The sequence below is a fragment of the Megascapheus bottae genome, chromosome 16 (assembly GCF_031878675.1).
Source record: "Megascapheus bottae isolate mThoBot1 chromosome 16, mThoBot2.hap1, whole genome shotgun sequence".
In the NCBI taxonomy this organism is placed as follows: Eukaryota; Metazoa; Chordata; class Mammalia; order Rodentia; family Geomyidae; genus Megascapheus; species Megascapheus bottae.
Genome location: NC_143524.1, coordinates 5,865,243 through 5,886,014, shown reverse-complemented (window position 1 = coordinate 5,886,014; position 20,772 = coordinate 5,865,243). Strand labels below are relative to the sequence as shown.

At 56.0% G+C, this 20,772-nt stretch overlaps 1 protein-coding gene across 1 annotated transcript; it reads right to left on the bottom strand.

Annotated features, from left to right (window-relative positions):
• Positions 1–4,284: 4,284 nt before the first annotated feature.
• Positions 4,285–20,477, bottom strand: Rasgrp2 (RAS guanyl releasing protein 2). Its single transcript, XM_090347468.1, has 17 exons — positions 20,214–20,477; positions 18,876–19,021; positions 18,059–18,161; positions 17,512–17,574; positions 17,049–17,180; positions 16,182–16,332; positions 15,821–15,994; positions 15,597–15,713; positions 14,688–14,969; positions 13,378–13,455; positions 13,088–13,210; positions 12,673–12,788; positions 6,167–6,308; positions 5,835–5,871; positions 5,194–5,370; positions 4,490–4,554; positions 4,285–4,361 (listed from the first exon to the last, which is right to left on the bottom strand). Exons 1-16 carry the CDS (start codon positions 20,237–20,239, stop codon positions 4,496–4,498), a joined length of 1,926 nt encoding a protein of 641 aa, XP_090203594.1. The 5' UTR covers positions 20,240–20,477; the 3' UTR covers positions 4,285–4,361; positions 4,490–4,495.
• Positions 20,478–20,772: the final 295 nt, after the last annotated feature.

The window sequence follows — 20,772 nt, the reverse complement described above, 5'->3', positions numbered from 1 at the left end:
CCCTGCTCCTTTCCTCTCCACTTGTCTCCCTTCTCCAGCCCCCTCTGCTCCCCCTCCCCTCCTCCTCCCCCTCCTCCCTGGAAGCCCAGGTCCTCGTTGGATTTTCCCCTGCAGACCCTTCAGCGCACACAACTCGCAGCCCCCCGGCCCAGCCCCGCGTCTAGGCACAGACTGAGGGCCCTCCCCCCAGAGCCCCTCTCACAGCCCTCCGATGCCCCTCCCTCTTCCCGTCCCTGCCCCCCACGACCCTCCCTCCAGCCCTCCCCCGACGCCCCTTCCCCCGGGCGCCTGCGGGCCCCCAGGCCCCCCGGCGGCGCTGCCTCCTCGCCGACACCCAGCCAAAGCTCTCCACTCGGCGCCCCCGCCCCATCCGGCCTTCCTCCTCCCCCGCCCCTCCGACCCGCTCCCCTCCCCCGATCGGCTCCCGCCCCCCGCCCGGCTCCGCCGCAGCCCCCCCCCCGTACCTGGTTCTGGGGGCGCCAGGAGCCGGAGGGTGGGGACCCAGAGCCCCGGGACGCTGCGTCTCCCACAGGTGACAGGATCGGGGCCGGCGGGCCGGGCCGCCGCGCGCCTCCGGGTCCCCGCCGCGGTGCCGCTCGGAGGAGGAGGATGCTCCGCGAGTCAGGGCGGCTGCTCCCGCCGCCGCATCCCTGCAACACCGACTGACGGCAGCGGCGGCACCGGGCCCGCCCCCCGGGCGCGCGCATTGGGCCGCGCCGCGCTAACGGACGAGCGGCGCAGCCAATGAGAGGCGCGGAAGCCGCCAGCCCCGCGGCTGCCCAGACCCCCGCCCTCCCCGCCGCGGGACCCCGGCGTCCCGGCCCCGGCAGGCCCCCCCCGCCCCCGGGTCCCGGCGCCTGGCGAGCCGCAGGCCCCCTCGCTCCGCGGGCCGGGTCCCGGGGTTCCGCAGCGCCCCCCGCCCTCGCGGGCAGGTCTGTGTGGCAGCGCCCAGGACTGGCACGAGCCGGAGGGGAGGCTCGAACCCAGACCTGAAGCTCCGCGGGAGCGGACGCGTGCGGGGCCCGGGCCGCAGCACCCTCTGCTGGCCGCACCCAGGGCGGGCCCGGGCTGCGGGGAGCTGAGGAAGGGGGTCCCCGGCGGCCGGGGACAAGTCGCCAAGCTCCGCTCCCCACTCCCCGGGAGAAGGGAGGGCCCAGAATTGGGGGCGAGGTCTCTGAGAAGGCGAGTTCGTGCTGGGGGCTTGGGGTTCCCCAGCCCAGCCTCCTGGGGATCCCAGAGTTTGAGGCCAGACGAGCCCCGCTTCCTGCCTCGAAGCCAGGGCTGAGCCCCATGAACGAGGGACGATGGCAGGCGTCCCCTGGTCTGTCCCCGCTACACCCCCCGGCCGTGAGCCTTGGGGCCGGGGTGGTTGTGGGGTGCAGTGTGTCTGTCCTGTGAGGGCGTCTGCGCATCACCAGGTGTGGCTGAGCGTGGGGCGCTCAGCTGAGAGAAGGTGGGCCTAACACCTAGCTAAATTAGACCCTGAGCTTCTGAATGAGGCAGTGTGGGGCTGGGTGGAGACCAGACCATGTTGCCAGCTCCCTCCAGGACCTTGATTTCTATGGTGGGGCCTGTGATCTGCACAGCTGGTGGTAGCTGGCATTTCCTTAGCCAGAGGCAATATGCAAGAACATGCTTTTAAGCACTGATGCATGCACGTGCATGAGGGGGGACACACGGCCATGCCCAACTGTCCTAAAACACAAATGTTCTACCTGCCTGCCTGCAGAGCGGTCCCACCAAGGGAAGCACAGGCATGTGAGCACACACGTTCAAAAGCACACACATGTCCAGGGCACACAGGGAGGGTGGGGAGGTGTCTGCCCAACCGAGGCTCCCCTGCCCCCCTGAGGCACTAGGCAGAAAAGTCAATGAGTGAGTGGATGAATGCAGACACTCTCCCCCATCCTGTCAGAGGCTGAGGCTACTGGGGTGTCTCCTAAAGGGTGGTGGGGAAAGGGAGATCCCTGAGTCAGGTGCCACCCTTGAAGCTGGCTCTGACCTTGGAGAGACCCTCAGGCAGTCCCCACCAAGGCCACCAGAGGAGTCAGAGAATGGGAACTTGCTGAGTCAGGCCAGTGGCTGGGAGGCCGCCTCTGACCCCACCACCCACTGCCCCACCCATCCGCCACTGCTCCTCCCCGTGGCCTGCCCCCCCACACACACACAGAGGCACCAGGCACAGAGGGGCGGGCAGGAGTGCAGCGACTCACAAAGAACTCTCGGCCATGGACCAGGCTGGGAGGGAGGAGGAGGAAGGGAGGGAAGGAGGAGAGGGCGAGCACTTGTTTCCTGTCCCCACCCTCAGCTTTGCCCACAAGGGCAGGAAAGGTCACCTGGCTGCTTTGCCACCTCCCTGCCCCTCTCCCTTATAGAGATGTCTCCCAGAAAGGTCCTAGATGCATTCCCTTTGGGATGGGGGATCCAGCACCTCAATCAAGACCCACACCCCACACGTATCAGACACTCCTGGGACGTACTGAACACGTGCCCCTCTGTACAGAGGCCAGCGGGGACCCACTAGGGAGCGGAAAAGCAGCAACTACAATGTGCAAGTCCACACACACACACAGACGGACACACACACACACACACACACACACACACACACGCACACGCACACGCAGTGTCAGCCTCAGACATCAAATTTGACACAGGAAAAGGCTGACACACACCCATCCCAGGCAAACCCGAGTGCCCCAGATGCCTTGACACACAGTGGGAAGGGGCCAGGCTGGGCCCTGGGATGGGGTGGGGGGAAGGGGAGCCCACCGGGATGCAGGCATGGAATGGAGACAGTGCAGGAGGCGGCAGTGCAGGAGCAAGCTGCTCTTCACAACACAATCGCCGTCTGTTGTTATAGCAACTCAGCCCCCAAATCGTGAAACGGATATTACAGCCTTCAGAGGGGGAAGGGCAGGCGGGGGGTGGGGGGGTTGAGGACAGAAGGAGCAGCAGAGAAGGGGACTCAGTGAGGGACAGGCCTGAAGCTGAGATGTGACAGAGAGAGCCAGAAGTGGAGTGGAAATACAGCAGGGGACCCTAGGGTTGGGGGCACATTCATGGAGGGCCCGAGGCCAATGACAGAGCCATAGCTATTGTACTGGGCAAAAAGAAGTTAGGGGTACATCTCTGCCCCCAGAACAGTCCCATTGTTTCTGTAGGAGTTCCCCCCAAGTTTGGGGGGTAGCTCTCATTCCTGGAGCACCTATGTAGTCTGGCCCCACTCCAGAACCCTTAGGGCATTCCCAGTCACCCAAAGAAGCGGCCTTGCACTTCAGGTAATGGTGACCCCCCCAAAACCTCACTGGGACAAGTTCAGGAGGGGAGAAGGCTGGGAGAGGCCTCCTCCGGAGGCTGAGTGCAGGATCAACATGCATTTCCTCTGGAAGTCACTGTCCTTCCGGCTGGCGGCAGGACCTGGAGCAGCACCCCCAGGCTGAGGTCCCCCAGCTAGGGCTCACCTGTGGCTGCGCCTAACCCCTGCCTCCACGGCTAGAGAGCTGGGTGCTCTCTTCCTCCAGGATTCCTATAGTGAGTCCCTTGTAGCTACAAGTATTCAGACCACTCGTCTAGGGAAGGAATTTTATTAGAGCTCTAGTGGTATATGACCGCTGGCCCCAATCATTCTGGGGTACAAAAATGTGCTAGGTTGGGGGGTTGGTAGTTTTTGTTTTGTGCTGGGGGGGTATTTTTGTTGCTGTTTACTAATCAGGGCCTGAGCTCTATCCCTGAGCTTTTTTGTTCAAGGCTAACACTTGAAATGTTTCAAGCCACAGCTCCACTTCCAGCACATTTTGCGCTTAATAGGAGATACTTGTCTCACAGACTTTCCTGCCCCAGCTGGCTTTAAACTTGGATGTTGGCCTCTTGAGTAGCTAGGACTACGGGCATGAGCCACCAGAGCCTGGCTAGATTATAGCTCCAAGATTCTGGGCCTCAGATTCTAGACCCTTCCTAAGATTCTTAAATTCAAAGGTTCCATGCCTCCAGCCCAGATTCCAGACCTGCGAGAGATTCCAGGCCTCCCACATTTCTCTCAATACAGAGTTTAAGTTCGCTATAAGCACATATTCTTGCACTGTCCCCTTTCCCCCCTCCCCACCACCAGGATTCTAGGCGCTGATGGTCCAGGTTAATTACATGGGCCTTTTTATTCCATCTGGTAAATACAAATATTCACAAGAGTCTGTACAACCTTAGGGATGCCAACCCTGGCCCTTTCCATCTGCACATGCTACCCTCACCCCCACCTCCCACCCCCAGCCCGGTCCTGCCCCCCACCCCAACCCCAGGCTCCCTATTATGGTCCAAGACTTTTTTTTTTCCAAGTCAGGAATGAATCCTTGCTGCAGCCACAGCTGGAAAGAAAAAAAAAAAAAAGAGGTGATGAGGAAACCCCCCCAATGCGGGGGGACCGCGTGCCTGGATCATCCATTTCCCAGCATCCTTGCCTCACCCCAGTCCTTGAGAGCCAGGGAGAACTCACCATCCCCTACAAGTGGATGTCAAACACTCCATCCTCCACCGTCTGTACCTCCTCCTCCCGGATCTCTATGGGGATGGAGGGTTGTCACAGAGCTCACCTTTGGGTCCCTGTGACTGGCAGCCCCCCCTTGTCACAGGAGACCCTAGCCTCATCTGTCAGTAATCAATTTCCTGAATGACCCAACAACCCCATTTTTGCGGTTCTTTTTCTAGGGTTTCTTTCTGCCACAGCTTTTTCCACAACCACTGGTCTGTCAGTGTAGTTTGCTTAAATGTCAATTCTATGTACATTTCACCCAACCCTTCTGCAAGGTTCAATGCAAATGGTTTTATCTTTTCTATTTTAAAGGACTTATGGCAACCCAAATGGTTGTGTCCAACAGCTTTAGACACCCTCCCCCCCCCCCAGTTTAACACACTTATTTATCCAGGCCATTCTCAACAACGTAAGCATTTCACAAACTGTCACTTAGCCAACGGATGGAAAACCACCAGAGGCCACCCCTGCCCCAAAGGGAGCAGAACAACCCTGAGTTATTCCAGCAGAAGGACTTTTCTCAGAGTAGCCAAAAGGAGATCTGCGCGCATAGGATTCACAAAACTCCAATCCTCTGTCCAATTGTTCTCTCCATTATCCGCCAAAGACAGAGAATTACAGTCTGGTCTGCCTCCCTGCTGCCACTAGAGTTCAAGGATCCCTCTTACCAGGAGGCCGAGACCCACGCCTGCCTGAGCGGGGCAGGGAGAAGCTGAAGGCCCTGTGGTGGGTGTGTGTGGGAGATGGAGAGGGTACAGAACCCTCCAGGCTCACACTGTGGGCCCTGCGCCGGCACTCCACTGACAGCCGGTCCTTGCACTGTTTGTGACAATTCACACCACAGGCTGAGGGAGGAAAGAAAGGGAGGCCAGTCAGGAGTAGCTGCCCCACCAAAATAAGAGCCTTCTTCCAAAGTCATCCTAATTACGAGTCTATATCCCCTCTCCAAAGTCCTCTGTTCCTCTCTCAAATAAAAAGTTTCACTTTGCCTGGTGGTAGAGTGCTTGCCTAGCATGCACGGAGCCCTGGGTTCAATTCCTTGGTACCACATATACAGAAAAAGCCAGAAGTGGTGCTGAGGCTCAAGTGGTAGAGCACTAGCCTTGAGAAAGTCCAAGGACAGTGCTCAGAGCCTGAATTCAAGCCCCAGGACTGGAAAAAAAAAAAAAGAAAAAAGCTTCCCATCAATCAGCATGCCTCTCTGCTTCTCAGGTATCCAGGTATTTCCTTGATAGCAACACCCCCCAAACAAAACCCCTGACCCAGACAGCCCAGCCCAGCAGCCCAGCCGTTTTATTCTTAATCTTACCTCTGCATTTGAGGCCCTGCTTGTAGATGCCCAGAATCTGCAAAAGAAGTGGGGGGCACGCTGGGGGGATAGGGATTTAGAGGTGATGACTACCTCCTCCTTACTGAGAGCATGGGCCTAAGAGCCGCTGGGGGACTGGGGCGAGAGAACAAGAAAGGAGGCAGGTGGCATTCCTGGTTGTGAAGGTTGACCTGAACTGAAGCCTCTGGTAGGGGCCTGGCTGGCACAGGGGGCTGGCCCGAGGGGCGGGGCAGTGGAGGGGCGGGGTCGTGGGGAAGGAGCAGGGGTGGACGAGAGCCTGCCCAGCAGGCAGGGAGGGGACTGGGGCTCACCAAGGCTTTGCAGTGGCGGCAAGCGACCGGGCGCAAGGAGTTGCTCTCCTGGAAGTTGTGCACGAAGCCCATGCGGCCCCCCAGCACGGAGCTGGAGCGCAGGAAGTAGGAGATCATCTCCTCCCGGCTGATGCAGCCATCCCTGGGGAGGGGAGGGGGCACCTCAGCTTGGGCCTTCCCCGTGGACCACCCCGCTGGGGAGCCCCCTGGCACACTCATGACTGAACTTCTGGGGCAGGCAGGGAAGACATTCCGAGGCCACCCTGGATGCCGGGAGGCCGTGGCCGAGTGGCTTTCCTGACAGCCATGGGGATCATATTCCTGCCCAGCCCGTGGAGTCACACAGCCCGAAGTGTGTTCTGCAGGACCTGCTGGGCGGACCCCCGAGGTGAGTAAGGGGGTTTGGTGAGAATGGAGTGACCACACCTGCCTGGTATCCAGGCTCCCCTCCAACCCGGAGTCTCCTGCAGGGCCCCTTTCCACCTATAAGGAAGACCTTGCATTGTGTGCTGGCCAGTGACTTCAGTTCAAAACCCAGCTCTATTTCACCACACGGGACCTGAAACTGTTTAACCACCTGGTGTGCCTCAGTTTCCTTCTTACCGAATGGGCATCAAGTGTATTTTTCTATACTTCAAATATTGTGTGTGTGTGTGTGTGTGTGTGTGTGTGTGTGTAAGGGTCAGTATAGGGAGGAGGCCTTGTCTGAAACTTCCATCTATTGTATTTGGGGTTCTAAAATGTGATCCCCCTTGTTCTTTCAAGTCTGTGGAGCATTTGGGACAACTGGACAGTTGAAAAAAAAATGATCTAAGGTACATGAGCTGCATCTTGTACATGAAAACCACAAGCTTGCTAATTAAGGACACAGATAAAGGGGTTGGAGGTGTGGCTCAGCTGGCAGAGCACCAGCAAGGAGCGAAAGCATCAGGCACAGAGTGGGAGTCCCAGTCTTGGACAAAAAAAAAAAAAAAAAAGAAAGAACAAGTCAGTTGCAGTGGCTCCCGCCTGTCGTCCTAGCTACTCAGGAGGCTGAGATCTGAGAATTACCTTTCAAAGCCAGCCTGGGCACTAAAGTGCATGAGACTCTCGAGCCAAGCCCCACTTCCCATTTTCTAGAGATTAATTGGCAAAACAAACAAAAAAAGCCAGATGTGGAGGTGTGAATCAAGTGGCAGAACATTAGCCTTGAACAAAAGCTTAGTGACAGCACCCAGGACCAGCAAAACAAAAACAAAAACAACAAAAAAAAGGCAACTGAAAGTAAAAGTCCTGGGTTGGGCATGGCTCAAATGATAAAAGGGTGGTAGCCTTGAGCTGAAGAGCTCAGGGACAACACCCAGGCCCAGAGTTCAAGTCCCACGACTGACAAAAAAAAACACTGATAAAAAGTAAATAAAATCCTAAAAGCATACAGAAAGATAGGAGGATAGCTTTTTACAGTTTCCATGGGTTGAGAAGTGTCTTTCTACACATAACAGAAATCTGTCTGAGAAGTCATAAAGGAAAAGACTGACATAGTGAACACACAAAACTTTTGAAATTTTTATATGGAAAATGACAACATAAACGACAGACAGGGAAGAAATATTTGCAAACACATTCAACAGCAAAGGGTTAATATCCATTAACACAGATTCTTTAAAAAAAAAATCAATAAGAAAAAGACCAACAAACCCAATAAAATAATGGACAAAGAATAAGGGCAATTAGCAGAAGAAATAGAAGTGGCCAATAAACATCTGAATAGATAGCCCCCCTCTCATTTGTATTAAAGAAATGCAAATGTAACCAAGATACCATTTGCCAAGACTGGCAAAATTGTAAAGCTTATTTTAGCCTGGTTCTTGGCAAGGAGATTGGGACACACAGATACTTGTACGCTGCTGACTTGGGGGGGGGGGGGGAGAAGCGGGTAATAACCTTGTCTGAGGTCAGTTTGGCAGCCTCTCTCCTAATTTTAAATGTGTACCTCATCTGATCCAATTATCCCACTTCTAGGAATTTCTCCTACAGAAATACTGGCCTGACTGTATGGGTCCACGGGTGTTCCCAGCAGCATGGCGTGTAATTATAGCACAACACTGGAGCCGTGTGTGTCCTTCAACAGAAAGGATGGCTAGGTAAATGATGCCCAGACAGCCCTTGCAGCTGTCCCCAAGAATGAGCTCGTTCTATGTGAATCCACATGGGAAGATGGCCAGGATAAGGAGTGTAGTGCAAACCAAAAGCAAAAAGGGGGGGAAAAGTGAGTGCAGTTTGGTCAAGATAGTGATTTAAAAAAAGAAGAAGAAAAGAAAGAATGGAAATGAGTGCTGGTGGCTCTAGCCTACACTCAGGGGGTTGAGTACATGAGGGCACTGGACCAGCCCAGCCCGAGTGTACAGGGGATGGTAGTCCACAAAACTCCTTTTCATACAATAGCTGGGCCCACAGCCATGTGCCATCCTAGCTAAGCAGGAGGCTGAGATCAGGAAGATGGCAGTTCTAGCTATGAACAGAAGTAAAATAGGAGGATCACAGTCCAGACATATGTCCCAACTAGAAGAGAAACCCTATCTGAAAAATAAACAGTATAAGCCAGGTGCTGGTGGTCCATGCCTGTCATTCTATCTACTTGGGAGGCTAAGACCTGAAGGATCAAAGTTCAAAACCAGCCCAGGCTGGAGACTCCATCTCCAAAATAATCAGCAAAAGGCTAGGATGGAGGCATAGCTCAAGTGTGAAAGCACCAGCCATAAGCAAAAAAGCTGAGTGGGCTGGGTGCCAGTCGATCACACCCGAATCCCAGCTACTCAAATCCTACTACCCGAATCCTAGCTGAGATCTGAGGATCCTGGTTCAAAGCCAGTCTGGAACAGGAAAGTCTGTGAGACTCTTATCTCCTCTGAACTGAAAGTGAAGCTCTGGCTTAAAATCATAGAGTGTTAGCCTTCCGTGACAAAGCTCAGGGATAGCTAAGTTCAAGATGCACAACCGACAAAAGAAAAGAAAAAGGTGACAGGTTGAAGCTCTGAGTGCAAATCCTAATACCAGAGGGGAAAAAAAATTAAGTAGTACCAAAAAGTACTGAAGGTAGAATACGGGCCAAGCATGCAGAAGGCCGAGTTTAAACCCCAATAAAAGAAAGACAGGGTGGGGGGTGAGGAGGGAGGAAAGGAGGGAGGAAAGGAGGAAGGAAATCTGAATGCTACCAAATACCTAGACACTACTATATCAAAAATTGCTTCCTAGCTGGGTGCTGGTGGCTAACACTTGTAATCCTAATTATGCGGGAGGCTGATATCTGAGGATTGTGCTTTGAAGCCAGATGGGCAGGAAAGTATATTTCTTATCTCCAATTAACTACCAAATTTTTAGCCAAAGTATACCTGTGGCTCAACTGGTAGAGCACTAGCCTTGAACAAAAAAGCTCAGAGGAAGTGCTCAAACCCTAAGTTCAAGCCCCAGGACCAGCATACCAATTGTTTTTGTTGTTGTTTTATATGCATTTTTCAGGAAATGTAAGCCACAAGCTGGGACTGGTTCTGGGAATGGGTTGCTAGATTTTTTGGTTTGGTTTTGGCTTCAGACATTTCTCTTGTTTTTTTTTTTTTATTTGTTTTCTTGGGTTTTTGAGGGGGTGACAGTACTAAGGATTAAACTCAGTGTTTCCTGCACTTTTTATCATCTGAGCCATGCCCAACCCAGGACTTGTACTTTTAGTTGCCTTTTTGTTTTTGTTTTTGTTTTGCTGGTCCTGGGTGCTGTCACTAAGCTTCTTTTGTTCAAGGCTAATGTTCTGCCACTTGATTCACACCGCCACATCTGGCTTTTTTTGTTTGTTGTGCCAGTCCTGGGCTTGAGCTCAGGGCCTGAGCACTGTCCTTGGACTTTCTTAAGGCTAGAGCTCTACCACTTGAGCCATAACACCACTTCCAGCTTTTTTTTCCCTCTATGTATGTGGTACCAAGGAATCAAACCCAGGTCTTCGTGCATGCTAGGCAAGCACTCTACCACTAGGCCAAACTCCTGGCCCCACATCTGGCTTTTTCTGAGTAATTTATTGGAAATAATCTCACGAACTTTCCTATCTGGGCTGGCTTCAAACCATGATCCTCAGATCTCAGCCTCTTGAGTAGCTAGGAATACAATCATGAGAGCCACTGGCACCCAGCTTTTAGTTGCTTTTTCAGGTAAGGTCCTCTTTTGCCTGGAAGCTTTGGCATAATCCTACATCTACCTCCTGAGTGGCTGCGATGACAGGTGGGTACCACCATTGCTCATTCGTTGGTTGAAATGGGGTCTTGGTAACTTTTCCCTGGTCTGACTTCCTGATCTCCTCGTAGCTGGGACAGGATCCATGCACATAGCCTACTGTGGATTTTTGTCATATGGAGAGAAAAAAGAAACAAGAGTTTTGAAATACAGGTCACATTTAAAAATAAATCGACCTGGCATGGAGTGTAAATTTTGATTGGGATTTTGTCTGTTCAGCAAAAAATGGGGCATAAACATGGTGGCAAGAGGGCATGGCTAACCTACTTCAGAGAACCAGCTGTTTTTCTGAATTGTCAGCATCTGAGTGGATAAGCAAGTGGCTGCTACAAATTTATAGGCTTTTTCCTTTTTTCTTCTTTTCTTTTCTTTCTCCCTTTTTTTTTTTTTTTCTCGGTCTTGGGGCTTTGACTGTGGGCCTGGGCGCTGTCCCTGAGCTCTTCAGCTTAAGACTATCACCCTACCCCTTGAACTACAGCTACCACCCTACCACTGGGCTGGGCACTGTTCCTTAGCTCTTCAGCTCAAGGCTACCACCCTACCCGTTGAGCCACAGCGCCACTTCTGGTTTTCTGGTGGTTAATTGGAGATAAGAATCTCACGGTAGGGCCAGGAGTTTGGCCTAGTGGTTAAAGTGCTTGCCTAGCATGCACGAAGACCCGGGTTCGATTCCTCGGTACCACATACATAGAAAAAAGCCAGAAGTGGTGCTGAGGCTCAAGTGGTAGAGCTCTAGCCTTGAGAAAGTCCAAGGACAGTGCTCAGGCCCTGGGCTTCCCAGGACTGGCAAAAAAAAAAAAAAAAAAAAAGAATCTCACGGTATTTGGTGCCTGGACTGGCTTTGAACCTCAGCTAGGATTACAGGCGTGAGGCACCACACCTGATCTTTCTTTTCTTTTTTCTTTTCTTTTCTCTTCTCTCTCTCTCTCTCTCTCTCTCTCTCTCTCTCTCTCTCTCTCTCTCTCTCTCTCTCTCTCTCTATCTCTATCTCTTTCTTTCCTGTGTGTGTGCTGCAACTGGAGCTTGAACTCAAGGCCTCTTTCACTCAAGGCTGGCACTTTATTACTTGAACCACACTTTCACTTCCAGCATTTTGAATGTGTGCCAATTCTGGGTATTGAATTCAGGGCCTGGGTGCTGTCCCTGAGCTTCTTTTGCTCAAGGCCAGTATTCTGGAACTTGAGCCACAGCATCACGCATGGCTTTTTCTGAGTCGTTTGTTGGCAATAAGAGTCTCTGGGAGGGGCCGGGAGTTTGGCCTAGTGGTTAAAGTGCTTGCCTAGCATGCATGAAGACCCGGGTTCGATTCCTTGGTACCACATATATAGAAAAAAGCCGGAAGTGGTGCTGAGGCTCAAGTGGTAGAGCTCTAGCCTTGAGAAAGTCCAAGGACAGTGCTCAGGCCATGAGCTCAAGCCCAGGACTGGCAAAAAAAAAAAAAAAGAGTCTCTGGGAGAAGTGGCCCTATGGCTCAAGTGGTAGGCGAGTAGCCTTGAGATGAAGAGCTCAGGGACAACGTCCAGGCCCAGAGTTCAAGTTCCACAACTGACAAAAAGAAAAAGAGCCTCAGGGACTTTCCTGTTTATGCTGACTTCGAACTGTGTTTCTCAGATCTCAGTCTCCTACACAACTAGAATTACAGGCATGAGCCACCGACACACAGCTCTCAAGGCTGGCTTGCTTTCCTTCCTTTCTTTCTTTCTTTCTCTCTCTCTTTCTTTCTTTCTTTCTTTCTTTCTTTCTTTCTTTCTTTCTTTCTTTCTTTCTTTCTTTCTTTTGCCCCAGTCCTGAAAATTGAACTCAGGGTCTGAGCACTGTCCTTGGTCTTTCCTCAAGGCTAGGTCCCTACCACTTGAGCCACAGCACTGACTTTTCTGTGTATATGGCACCGAGGAATTGAACCCAGGTCTTTGTGCATGCTAGGCAAGCACTCTACCATTAGACCCGGGCCCCTCAGGGCTTCCCTACCTACTCATTAGACGTGGGTATGAGATTCTGCTGGCCTATATGTTGGCCAATGTGAGCTTCATGTGGCAAAGGTCCCTGGGGTCACTATCTTTGTGAGATTCTGGTGGAACCTAAACCAGTGCAATAACACTGTGTTTCTGAAGCCAGCAGCCTCTTCTCACCCCAAAACACAGTACCAACCCCCGAACTGAACACTTCCCAGTCAGCCAAGGCCATCTGGGTCAATGAAGGGGAAGTGGCCAGCGTGCCTTCCCACTCCCCCAGACTCCAGCCCTCCTCACTGGTTCTGGTCGAGGTCCCCAAAGGTGCTGAGATAAGGGAAGTTGCCCCGAATGATCTGGAATTCCTCCTGGGAGATGTGGCCATCACCATCCACGTCAAAGTTCCGGAACACAGACTAGGGGTGGACAGAGTGACATGCAGAGGCAGAAATGGGAATGAAGAAAAGATCAGTGAGGGCTTGTGCCCCCTCACGGGCCCATCTATGTTCTAAGAGAGTCACAGGTGCCCCACCCCACCCCAGCTCCCTGACCTGCCCCTCCGCCCAGCAGCTGGCCTGCGGCCATGTCCTGTGCATCTGTGAGCCTCCTGGTTCTTAGATATGGCACTAGTGGTATATCATGGGGCAGGACTCTGGCAAAACTGGCATTACTGACCGCCCTTTCTACCAGCAGACTTGCCTCCGTGCAGTCTTACCTCCACCATCTTCTCAATGTGCTCTGCCACAAGGGCCTGATCCAGCTTGGGCTTGGCAGCCGAGGTCCACTCCTCGAGCACCGGGGGCCGCGGAGGTGGGGTGTAGTTGGTGGGGCTGGTTGGCTGCAGGAATGGTCAGGCCTGAGCTAAGGCCCAGGAAAACAGAGAGGGGATGCCCTGGGGGAGAAGGCAGCCCTCCCTAGGCCACTGGATCCCCTGGGACTCCTCTGCAGGCAGGCAGAGCTGCCAGCTGGGAGGGATTCTTGGGCAGGGTAAAGCGAGGAGCTCACTGAAGACTTGGAGCGTGGTTCTCGCTGCAGAGACAGCTGGTACAGCTCATCTTCTGTCTGATACTGGTCGAGAGACACCTACGACACACAAGTCCATTCTCATCCCCTGGCCTGGACTGGTCCCTGGAACCCTGGCTCAGGGCTACAGGGCCACCTACAGGCCACAGCTCTGCCAGACTCTAGCCAAAGGTAGACTTAGACACGCTGTAGCAATCCCCACTCTGGCCAGCACTCAGAGCAGACCACAGCTTGGCCCCAAACTTTGAACACAATGCCCTGCCAAGCTCTCAGACAGGAAGCCAAATCAGAACTCAGCTCCGAGCTGGGAGATCCATCCAGAATCCAGCTCAGATTTCAACCCCAGTCCCAGCCAGAAGCTGCTAAGAAAGAATCCACTCCAAACCCCCAAACTTAATTCCTAGTCCATCACCTACAACCTTCTATCATTCTAGCCAGATGCCATTGGCTTATACCTGTAATCCTAGCTATTCAGGAGGCTCAGATCTGAGAGTCAGGGTTCGGCACCAACTCAGGCAGGAAACTCCATGGATTCTTTTTTTTTTTTTTCCCCAGTCCTAGGCCTTGAACTCAGGGCGTGGGCACTATCCCTGCGCTATTTTTTGCTCAAGGCTAGCAATCTACCACTTGAGCCACAGCACCACTTCCAGCTTGTTTCATATGTTACTAAGGACTCTAACCTAGGGCATCATGCATGCTAGGCACATTCCCAGCCCAAACTTCCTGGATTCTTATCTCCAAATAACTACCAAAAAGCTAGAAGAGAGGTGTGGCTCAAGTGCTAAAACATCAACACTGAGCCAAAAAGCTATGGAACTACATCCATGCCCTTAGTTCAAGCCTTAGTACTGTTACGCATATGTATATGGGTGTGTGTGCGTGCGCGCGCGCACACACATACACACACGACATATACATATACATATCTATCTATTCTAGAACCCAATTTCCACTCTAGACCTCCTGACTTGCATATAAGGCCAAAACTTTGCTCAGATCCCACAGCCACATTAGCATCAACCCCATCCCACCCTGCCACTGAATTCAATCTACTGAATTCAATCCACTGAATGAGGCCAAACTCAACCCTTAAACACAATCCAGTGACAGGAACTCATCCTAGTACCCACAACCCAGGCTCAGCCTCACATGCAGTCCCCCAGTCCACACTGTGCCTGGAACCCATCTCAAGGCTTCATCCAAGACCCAGAACCCAGGTCATCTCAGTTTCTTGGCCAGAACCAAGACCCCCCGGGCCAGCCCCACAGTTGGAAGAGCTGTCAGCCCCTCACCGTGAGCAGGCTCAGCAGGTCATGGTTGGCCTGCATGGGTGGCCTTAGACTGGTCACCATGGCCAGCTGCTCCAGAATGCTAAAGAGCTGTTTCATCTTGGTGCCATTGAGCCGGGTACGGGCAGGGTCCAGCCAGTCGGGCAGTGCCAGCTGCAGGGCCACCAGGTCCTTCAGATGCACGCCCAGGATAGGAAAGCGGAAGCCCACACAGGCTCCCAGCCGGCGTCGGTAGTTACTATAGTTGCCAGTGGCTGTCACCAGGTCTGTCAGACTCTCCCAGATCTGTGAAGTGAAAGACAGGGTCACTCATGTAAAAAAAAAAAAGAAGGCAAAATCCTCCCGACTCCCCTCTACCACTGGTTCCCTCTCCCTCTAGAGGTTAGAGTTCACAAGTCATGAGTTCAAGATAACATCTATTGCCAAACACCACACTGCTACACCAGGTCTGGGCAAAGGTTATCATGGATATTGAGTAAAAGAAGACACTGAAGGCCCGGGCGCTGTCCCAGAGCTTTTATGTTCAAGACTAGTGCACTATTCTTTTGAGCCACAGCACCATTTCCAACTTTCTTGTAGTTAACTGAGATAAGAGTCCCACAGACTTTCCTGTTGGGGCTGGCTTTGAACCATGATCCTCAGATCTCAGCCTCCCGAGTTTTGAGGGGTACAGGCATGAGCCACCAGCACCTGGCTTTTCTTCAGTCGTTTTTAAAAATAGGAAAAATTACAAGCTTTGGGGTCACACAGGCCAGTGCACCGCCCTCTTCCGCCTGCATTGCGAAACCAAGGAGAAGCTCTTAACCCCTTCAAGCCTCAGTTTCCTCCACTGGTAAAGATGCCCAGCCCCCAGCCCTGCAGCTGAGAAGGTGGTAGATGGGAAGCCCAGGCCCCTCCCAGGTCCCCGAGCACCTTGATGGTCTCAGGGCTGACGTGGCTGTGGGTCTCCTTGAGACGGGAGATGGAGCTATGGCTCAGGCCCCCGACCACTGCCATTAGTGTGTTGAAGTTCTGAAGCTGCAGCAGCTTCTGGAGACCGAATGAGGGAGGGAGGCAGTGAGTGGAGGAGGCCAGGAGAAGGCATGGCCTGCCTGGCCACAAACAGAGAGACTTGAGGGTGAGGGTAGGGAGGGCACCTCTGCCACGTGCACAAAGTGTGTGATGACCAACGCGCGCTGAGGGGCTGTGGGCTTGCTGAGGATCATGAGCTGCACCCACTGCGAGACGCTGTTGAACAGGGAGATGAACCGCTCCAGGACAGGGTTGTCCACCGTGCAGCCGTGGGTCACGAAGCTGTGGTAGTCCTGAAACTGAGGGCGGGGGGAGGGGGCTCGAGGGCGGGGTCCTCCCCACACCATGGCTCTGTCACCTCCAGCCGCCCTTCAACCCTCCCTATGACCCAGCCTGACTCCAAGACGCTGCCCTCCGCGGACCCCTCCCTTCGTGGACCCCGCTTCCCTGCCCCTGCCGGATCCCAACCACAAGCCGGGGCCACACCAGAATCTTGGAGAAGGAGCGATACTCCAAGTAGGTGAGGTGCTCTGCCAGCTCCATGGGCTCCAGGTGGTCAAACAACAGGGACATCTTGCGCTTTTTCTGTTCCATGGGGTTCCGCTGGGTCACTTGCCGCTTCCACTTGTATGTGGGGCTGAGGGGGGAGGAGTGGTGAGGCCCGGGCTGGAGTGCCCTCTGCCTCCTGAGGCTCCACACCACACAGGCACACCACGACCCCAGTCCCAGCCACTCCACCACGTCTCCCCCCTTGCCAGGCACCACACACACACACACACACACACACACACGCCACTTCTGACGACGTACTCTGTCTGTGCCAGGCACTGTGCTAAGGCGCTGGGAGACAGAGACGAGCAAGACACGGTTCCTGCCCTCGAGAAGCTCACAGTCTACTGAGGGAGACAGACACAGAAACATGTGATCACCAGACAGCAGGACACGGGGCCCCAGGCCTCAGAGCAGCGTCTGCACAAAGGGCCATGGGGAAACAGAAAGGAATGCTGTCCAGACCTCACCCTGGGAAGACTTCACACCGGAGCTGAATCTTGGTGACATGAAGAAGGGGACAAGGACAGCGACAAAAGTGAGGATGCAGGGCTCAGACAATGGCGCATGGCCTGGTGGAGGCCTAGCATGAGGAGTGTGGGATGCAAAGTGGACCATGGGAAATCGAGGCTGGCTTGAGACCATGAAAAGCCTTCATGGCCTACCAGAAGGCTAGAGGGAGCCATGGCGGGCTTTTAAGCAAGAGAGTGACATGACCCTCATTCATTCGATTCAACCAACATTTATTAAGCACAGGTGGCGTGGGGTGCTAAGGCCCCCCACCCCCGAGCGCCCCCCACGCACACGCTCTCGATGTCAATGAGGCTGCTGTGCCGGCGGTTCCCTTCTTGGTCCAGTAGGGCCTTCAGCTCCTTGATCTGCTCGGCCAGCTCAGGGTTCAGGTCAAATTCTGCTGGGAATGCTGAAATCCAGTACCTGGCAGAGAGAGGGCTGGAGTCACTCAGCACAGCCCTTCCCACCACCCCCAAAAGGGGGCCACCCAAGGCATTGTGATTAACAGTCCCCTCCAAAGGGGAAAAGTATGGTCCCCCTCTCACAGCACTTTCCCTCCTGAAGTCACAGAAGGAAGAACATCCACCCCCACTGCTCAGCTAAGAACAGGAAGGCTGAGTAGACACCTGGACCACATCAGCACAACCCACCTGAACAGTGCCAGGATGCAACCCCATAGGACCCACCCATCTAGCCATCTGAAGTGAGAGACAAAGGACAAAAGGAGGGGTGAGGGCCCCCGAAGGAGACTCACCTGACCAGGTGGCACGTCTTCACCTGTAGGGAATTGGAGCTGTCCTTCCGGGATTGTTGGTAGGTGAAGGACAGTTAAGGAAAACAAGGATGGAGGCTGACACTGAGAAGGGGGTGGAGCCTGATCCTTGAGGGGGGCATTGGGGCGGGGCCTGGGCAAGTGGAAACTCCAGAAAAGGAGCTGCCAATAAGGGCCTGGGAGGATGCTGGGGTGAGGCTCAGCTTGGGAGGGGCTGTGGGTGGGAGGGAAGAGGTTTCTGGGGTGAGGCTCAGCTTGGAAGGGGCTGTGGGTGGAGGGAACTGCTAGATTCTATGTGAGTAGGCTGAAAGGAGCTCGGAGAGAGGTGAGAGGCCAGACAGACCTGGGCCAGATCCTAGACCCTAGAGAAGGCGAGGCACAAAGCCTGGGCTCAGGAGAGTGTGGTCAGGAGAGGAGAGAGGAAGCGAGGCCCAGGCAGAGAGGAATGGTGGGATACAGGAGGGGCCACCTGGACTGGGCAGGAGGACAGCTCGTGGACAGGCAGGCTTGGGGGGGCCGGGAAGGATATATGTGGAGCAGCTTGGCAGCCAGCTGGGAGGATGGGATGTACCAGGGGTGCATCATAAGGAACATGCGTACCAGCTGCGGGTCCCGCACCTTCCCAGAGTCGTCTAACTCGCAAGGGCCAGAGAGAAGCAGGTACCACAGCTCAGATCCCTAAACCCCAGCCTGCAACCCCCAGACTGGGGGCTCCTCAGGCTGCACTGCTGCCCCCCCCCCACTCCCTGCTTTACAGGACTTCCCCAAAACAGCGGGCCAATGGGAAAGAAAGGCAGGGTGAGAGAGAAGTAGGGCAACATCAGAGATGCTGGAGGAGGGAGCGCTGTGCAAGCCCCATCTTCCAGAGGGGAACCAGCTGGGGCGGAAGGAGCCTGGGTCCCCCAGAGGTCAAGAATCCAGAGGTCATTTCCTGAATGTTGGGGGAAGGCGCACCCCCTTTGCCAGATAAGTCACCCCCCACATCGGCCGGAAACAGCTCTCAGGCCTGAGATAGTGAGTTCCTCTGGACCCCCCCCCCAGGGACAGATAATGTCCCTCCAGTGTCATGTGTGACAGCGGTCCTTTCCCTGCCAGCTCCCTGAGACCAGGGGAGGGAGGCAGGCCATCTGTAGCACGAGCATCTCTCTACCTTGTCATGAGGAGGGGCTTTCCTTGAGGCTGCAGGATGTGAGCCTGGGGTGGGGCTGCTGGCCAGGGGTCTGTCTTGAAGGAAGGGGCCTAGATGCTGGGGGTGAGGGGTCCTGGGGATGGGGGTCCTGGCCAGGGGTCTGTTCCCAGAGGAAGGGCCCCAGATTCCAGCTCGTGTATCCTCCCGTGCCACTCACCAAAGGCTTCGATGCAACCCCGAAGCAGCTCCTCCACTGTGCAGCCCTTGTCCAGGTCCAGGGTGCCCGCCATGGCCACCAACGCCGGTAGGCCTGGCAGGGCTGGGCTTCGGGAGGCTTCGCTCCGGCTGGGACCCGACCCGGTCCTGAGGGAGCAGAGCTGGAGTCGGCCGGGCCCAGGGCAGGAGCGGGGCGGGGCGGGCACGCCCCCTGCCGTCAGGGCCGGGGTTGACGCCTCGGTCACTGTCGGGGTTAAACGGCCCCACCGGGGATGGTGCAACCGGCTAGTTGGGAAATGGGCCCGCTAGACGCTTCCGGCCCATCCTCCGAGCCGCGGGCTGGAGGGCCGAGGGGCTCCCCGGGGGTGGGGGCTCCCCGGGGCTCCAGAGGTCGGAAGACGCTCCCGGGTCCCGCAGGCCCTCCCCTCCAACCTCTGCTCCGCAGGCACCTGCAGCGCCCCGCAGCTCGTCTCGGAGCCCCCCTGCTCCCCTCCTTCTCAGCCTCCCCTCCCCCGCAGGGTTATTTTGGGAACCCGGAGCCTGAGGGGACCTCAGAGGAATTTCTTCTCCCCGGGATGGGCTGGGGGGGACCCAGGCGTCCCGCCCGCGTGCCCGGGCGTCCTGCGCGGGGGAGGCCTGCCCTCAGGGAGGCGCCAGAGCGGAGGGCGCATTCCTGGGGCGGGGGAGGCCGGGGGAGGCGTCCGCGGGTAGCCAGGCCTGGGAACGGCGCGCTCCCAGGCCACCTCCCCGGAGGTCCCGGGGGTCCCGGCTCAGCCCCGGTCTCATGCCATCTTCCCCCCCACCTCGCTCGGGAGACCTGAGCGCACGGAGTAGGGCGTCCAGAAGGGGGCGCGGGCACCGTGGGGGTGGTCGTCCTCCGCGGTATCTTTGCAGGGGCGGACACCTACTCCATACCCCTGCCCTCTGCTGAAGGCCAGGGGCCTGCGGAGGTACGGGAAGCCCCCCCCTCCCCGCACCCACGGGGTCACGGGCCCTCACCTCGCAGACCCTGCCGCTCTCACAATGGCACCCGGCCCCACGCACACCTGCATCTAGGGCACGCACATCCTGAGGCACTGCCCACCCCGCTCGGGGACCCAGCATGCCGGCGGGCCAGGGCGCCTTTCCCACCTACTGTTCACTGGTCAGCCAGGTCCAGTCCCGCGCACAGCGGCGCTGACATCTGCGCACGTGTGCACGCAGGTCGGCGCCTCTCCACGCACGGGCTCTCCCACACACGCACACACCCCCGTGGGTGCGACACGCCCCTCCTGCCGTCCCTCCCCCATCGTGCCCGCCCCAGGGCCCTGAGTCGAGGAGCCTGACTCAGGAATGGTACCTGCCGCAACGTGAGACCCCCCCCATGCCGGGTGGGGTCCACGGAGTTCTCAGGACTTTCCCCTCGCGCCCCCCGGGGCCATGCCTGCCTGGCTGGGCGGCACCCTCACGGAGTGACCTTGAGAAGCACTTGGCCACTCGGGAGCCTCAATTTTCCCATCTGTCAAATGGGGGGGGATTGCAGGGGAGGCCCCGGCAGAGACAAGGCGGGGAAGAAGAGGGCGCACGGTGGACGCGCTCCTCCCACGGGGGCCCAGTGCTCTCGCAGCTCCCAGCCTCCGGCCCGGGTCCGAAGACTCCCCACCCACCCGCGTCCCAGCCCGCCGGCGCCGCCCCTCGGGGCCGCGCCCTCCGCCGCCGGAGCTCAGCGCTCTCCCGCTGACTTACTCTTGGGACTCTCAGCCGGAGCCCACACCGGGCCGGACCCGCACCTCCTCCGTGCGCTCCCGCCCGCCGGCCTCGCTGCGGCTGCGGCTCCCGCCCGCTCCCGAGCCGAGGCCCAGCTCCTCGCCGCCCCGCCCCCGCGCCGCGGCCGCCCCCTCCCCTCCCCGCCCCGCCCG

Coding starts and splice junctions, on each gene's coding strand:
- Rasgrp2 (XM_090347468.1), bottom strand. CDS start 20,239: ATGGGGGGGGTCTCACGTTGCGGCAG. Junction 17,181..17,511: donor AAGACGTGCCACCTGGTCAG/GTGAGTCTCCTT, acceptor TCTCTCTGCCAG/GTACTGGATTTCAGCATTCC. Junction 14,970..15,596: donor TCAGCCCTGAGACCATCAAG/GTGCTCGGGGAC, acceptor TTCACTTCACAG/ATCTGGGAGAGTCTGACAGA.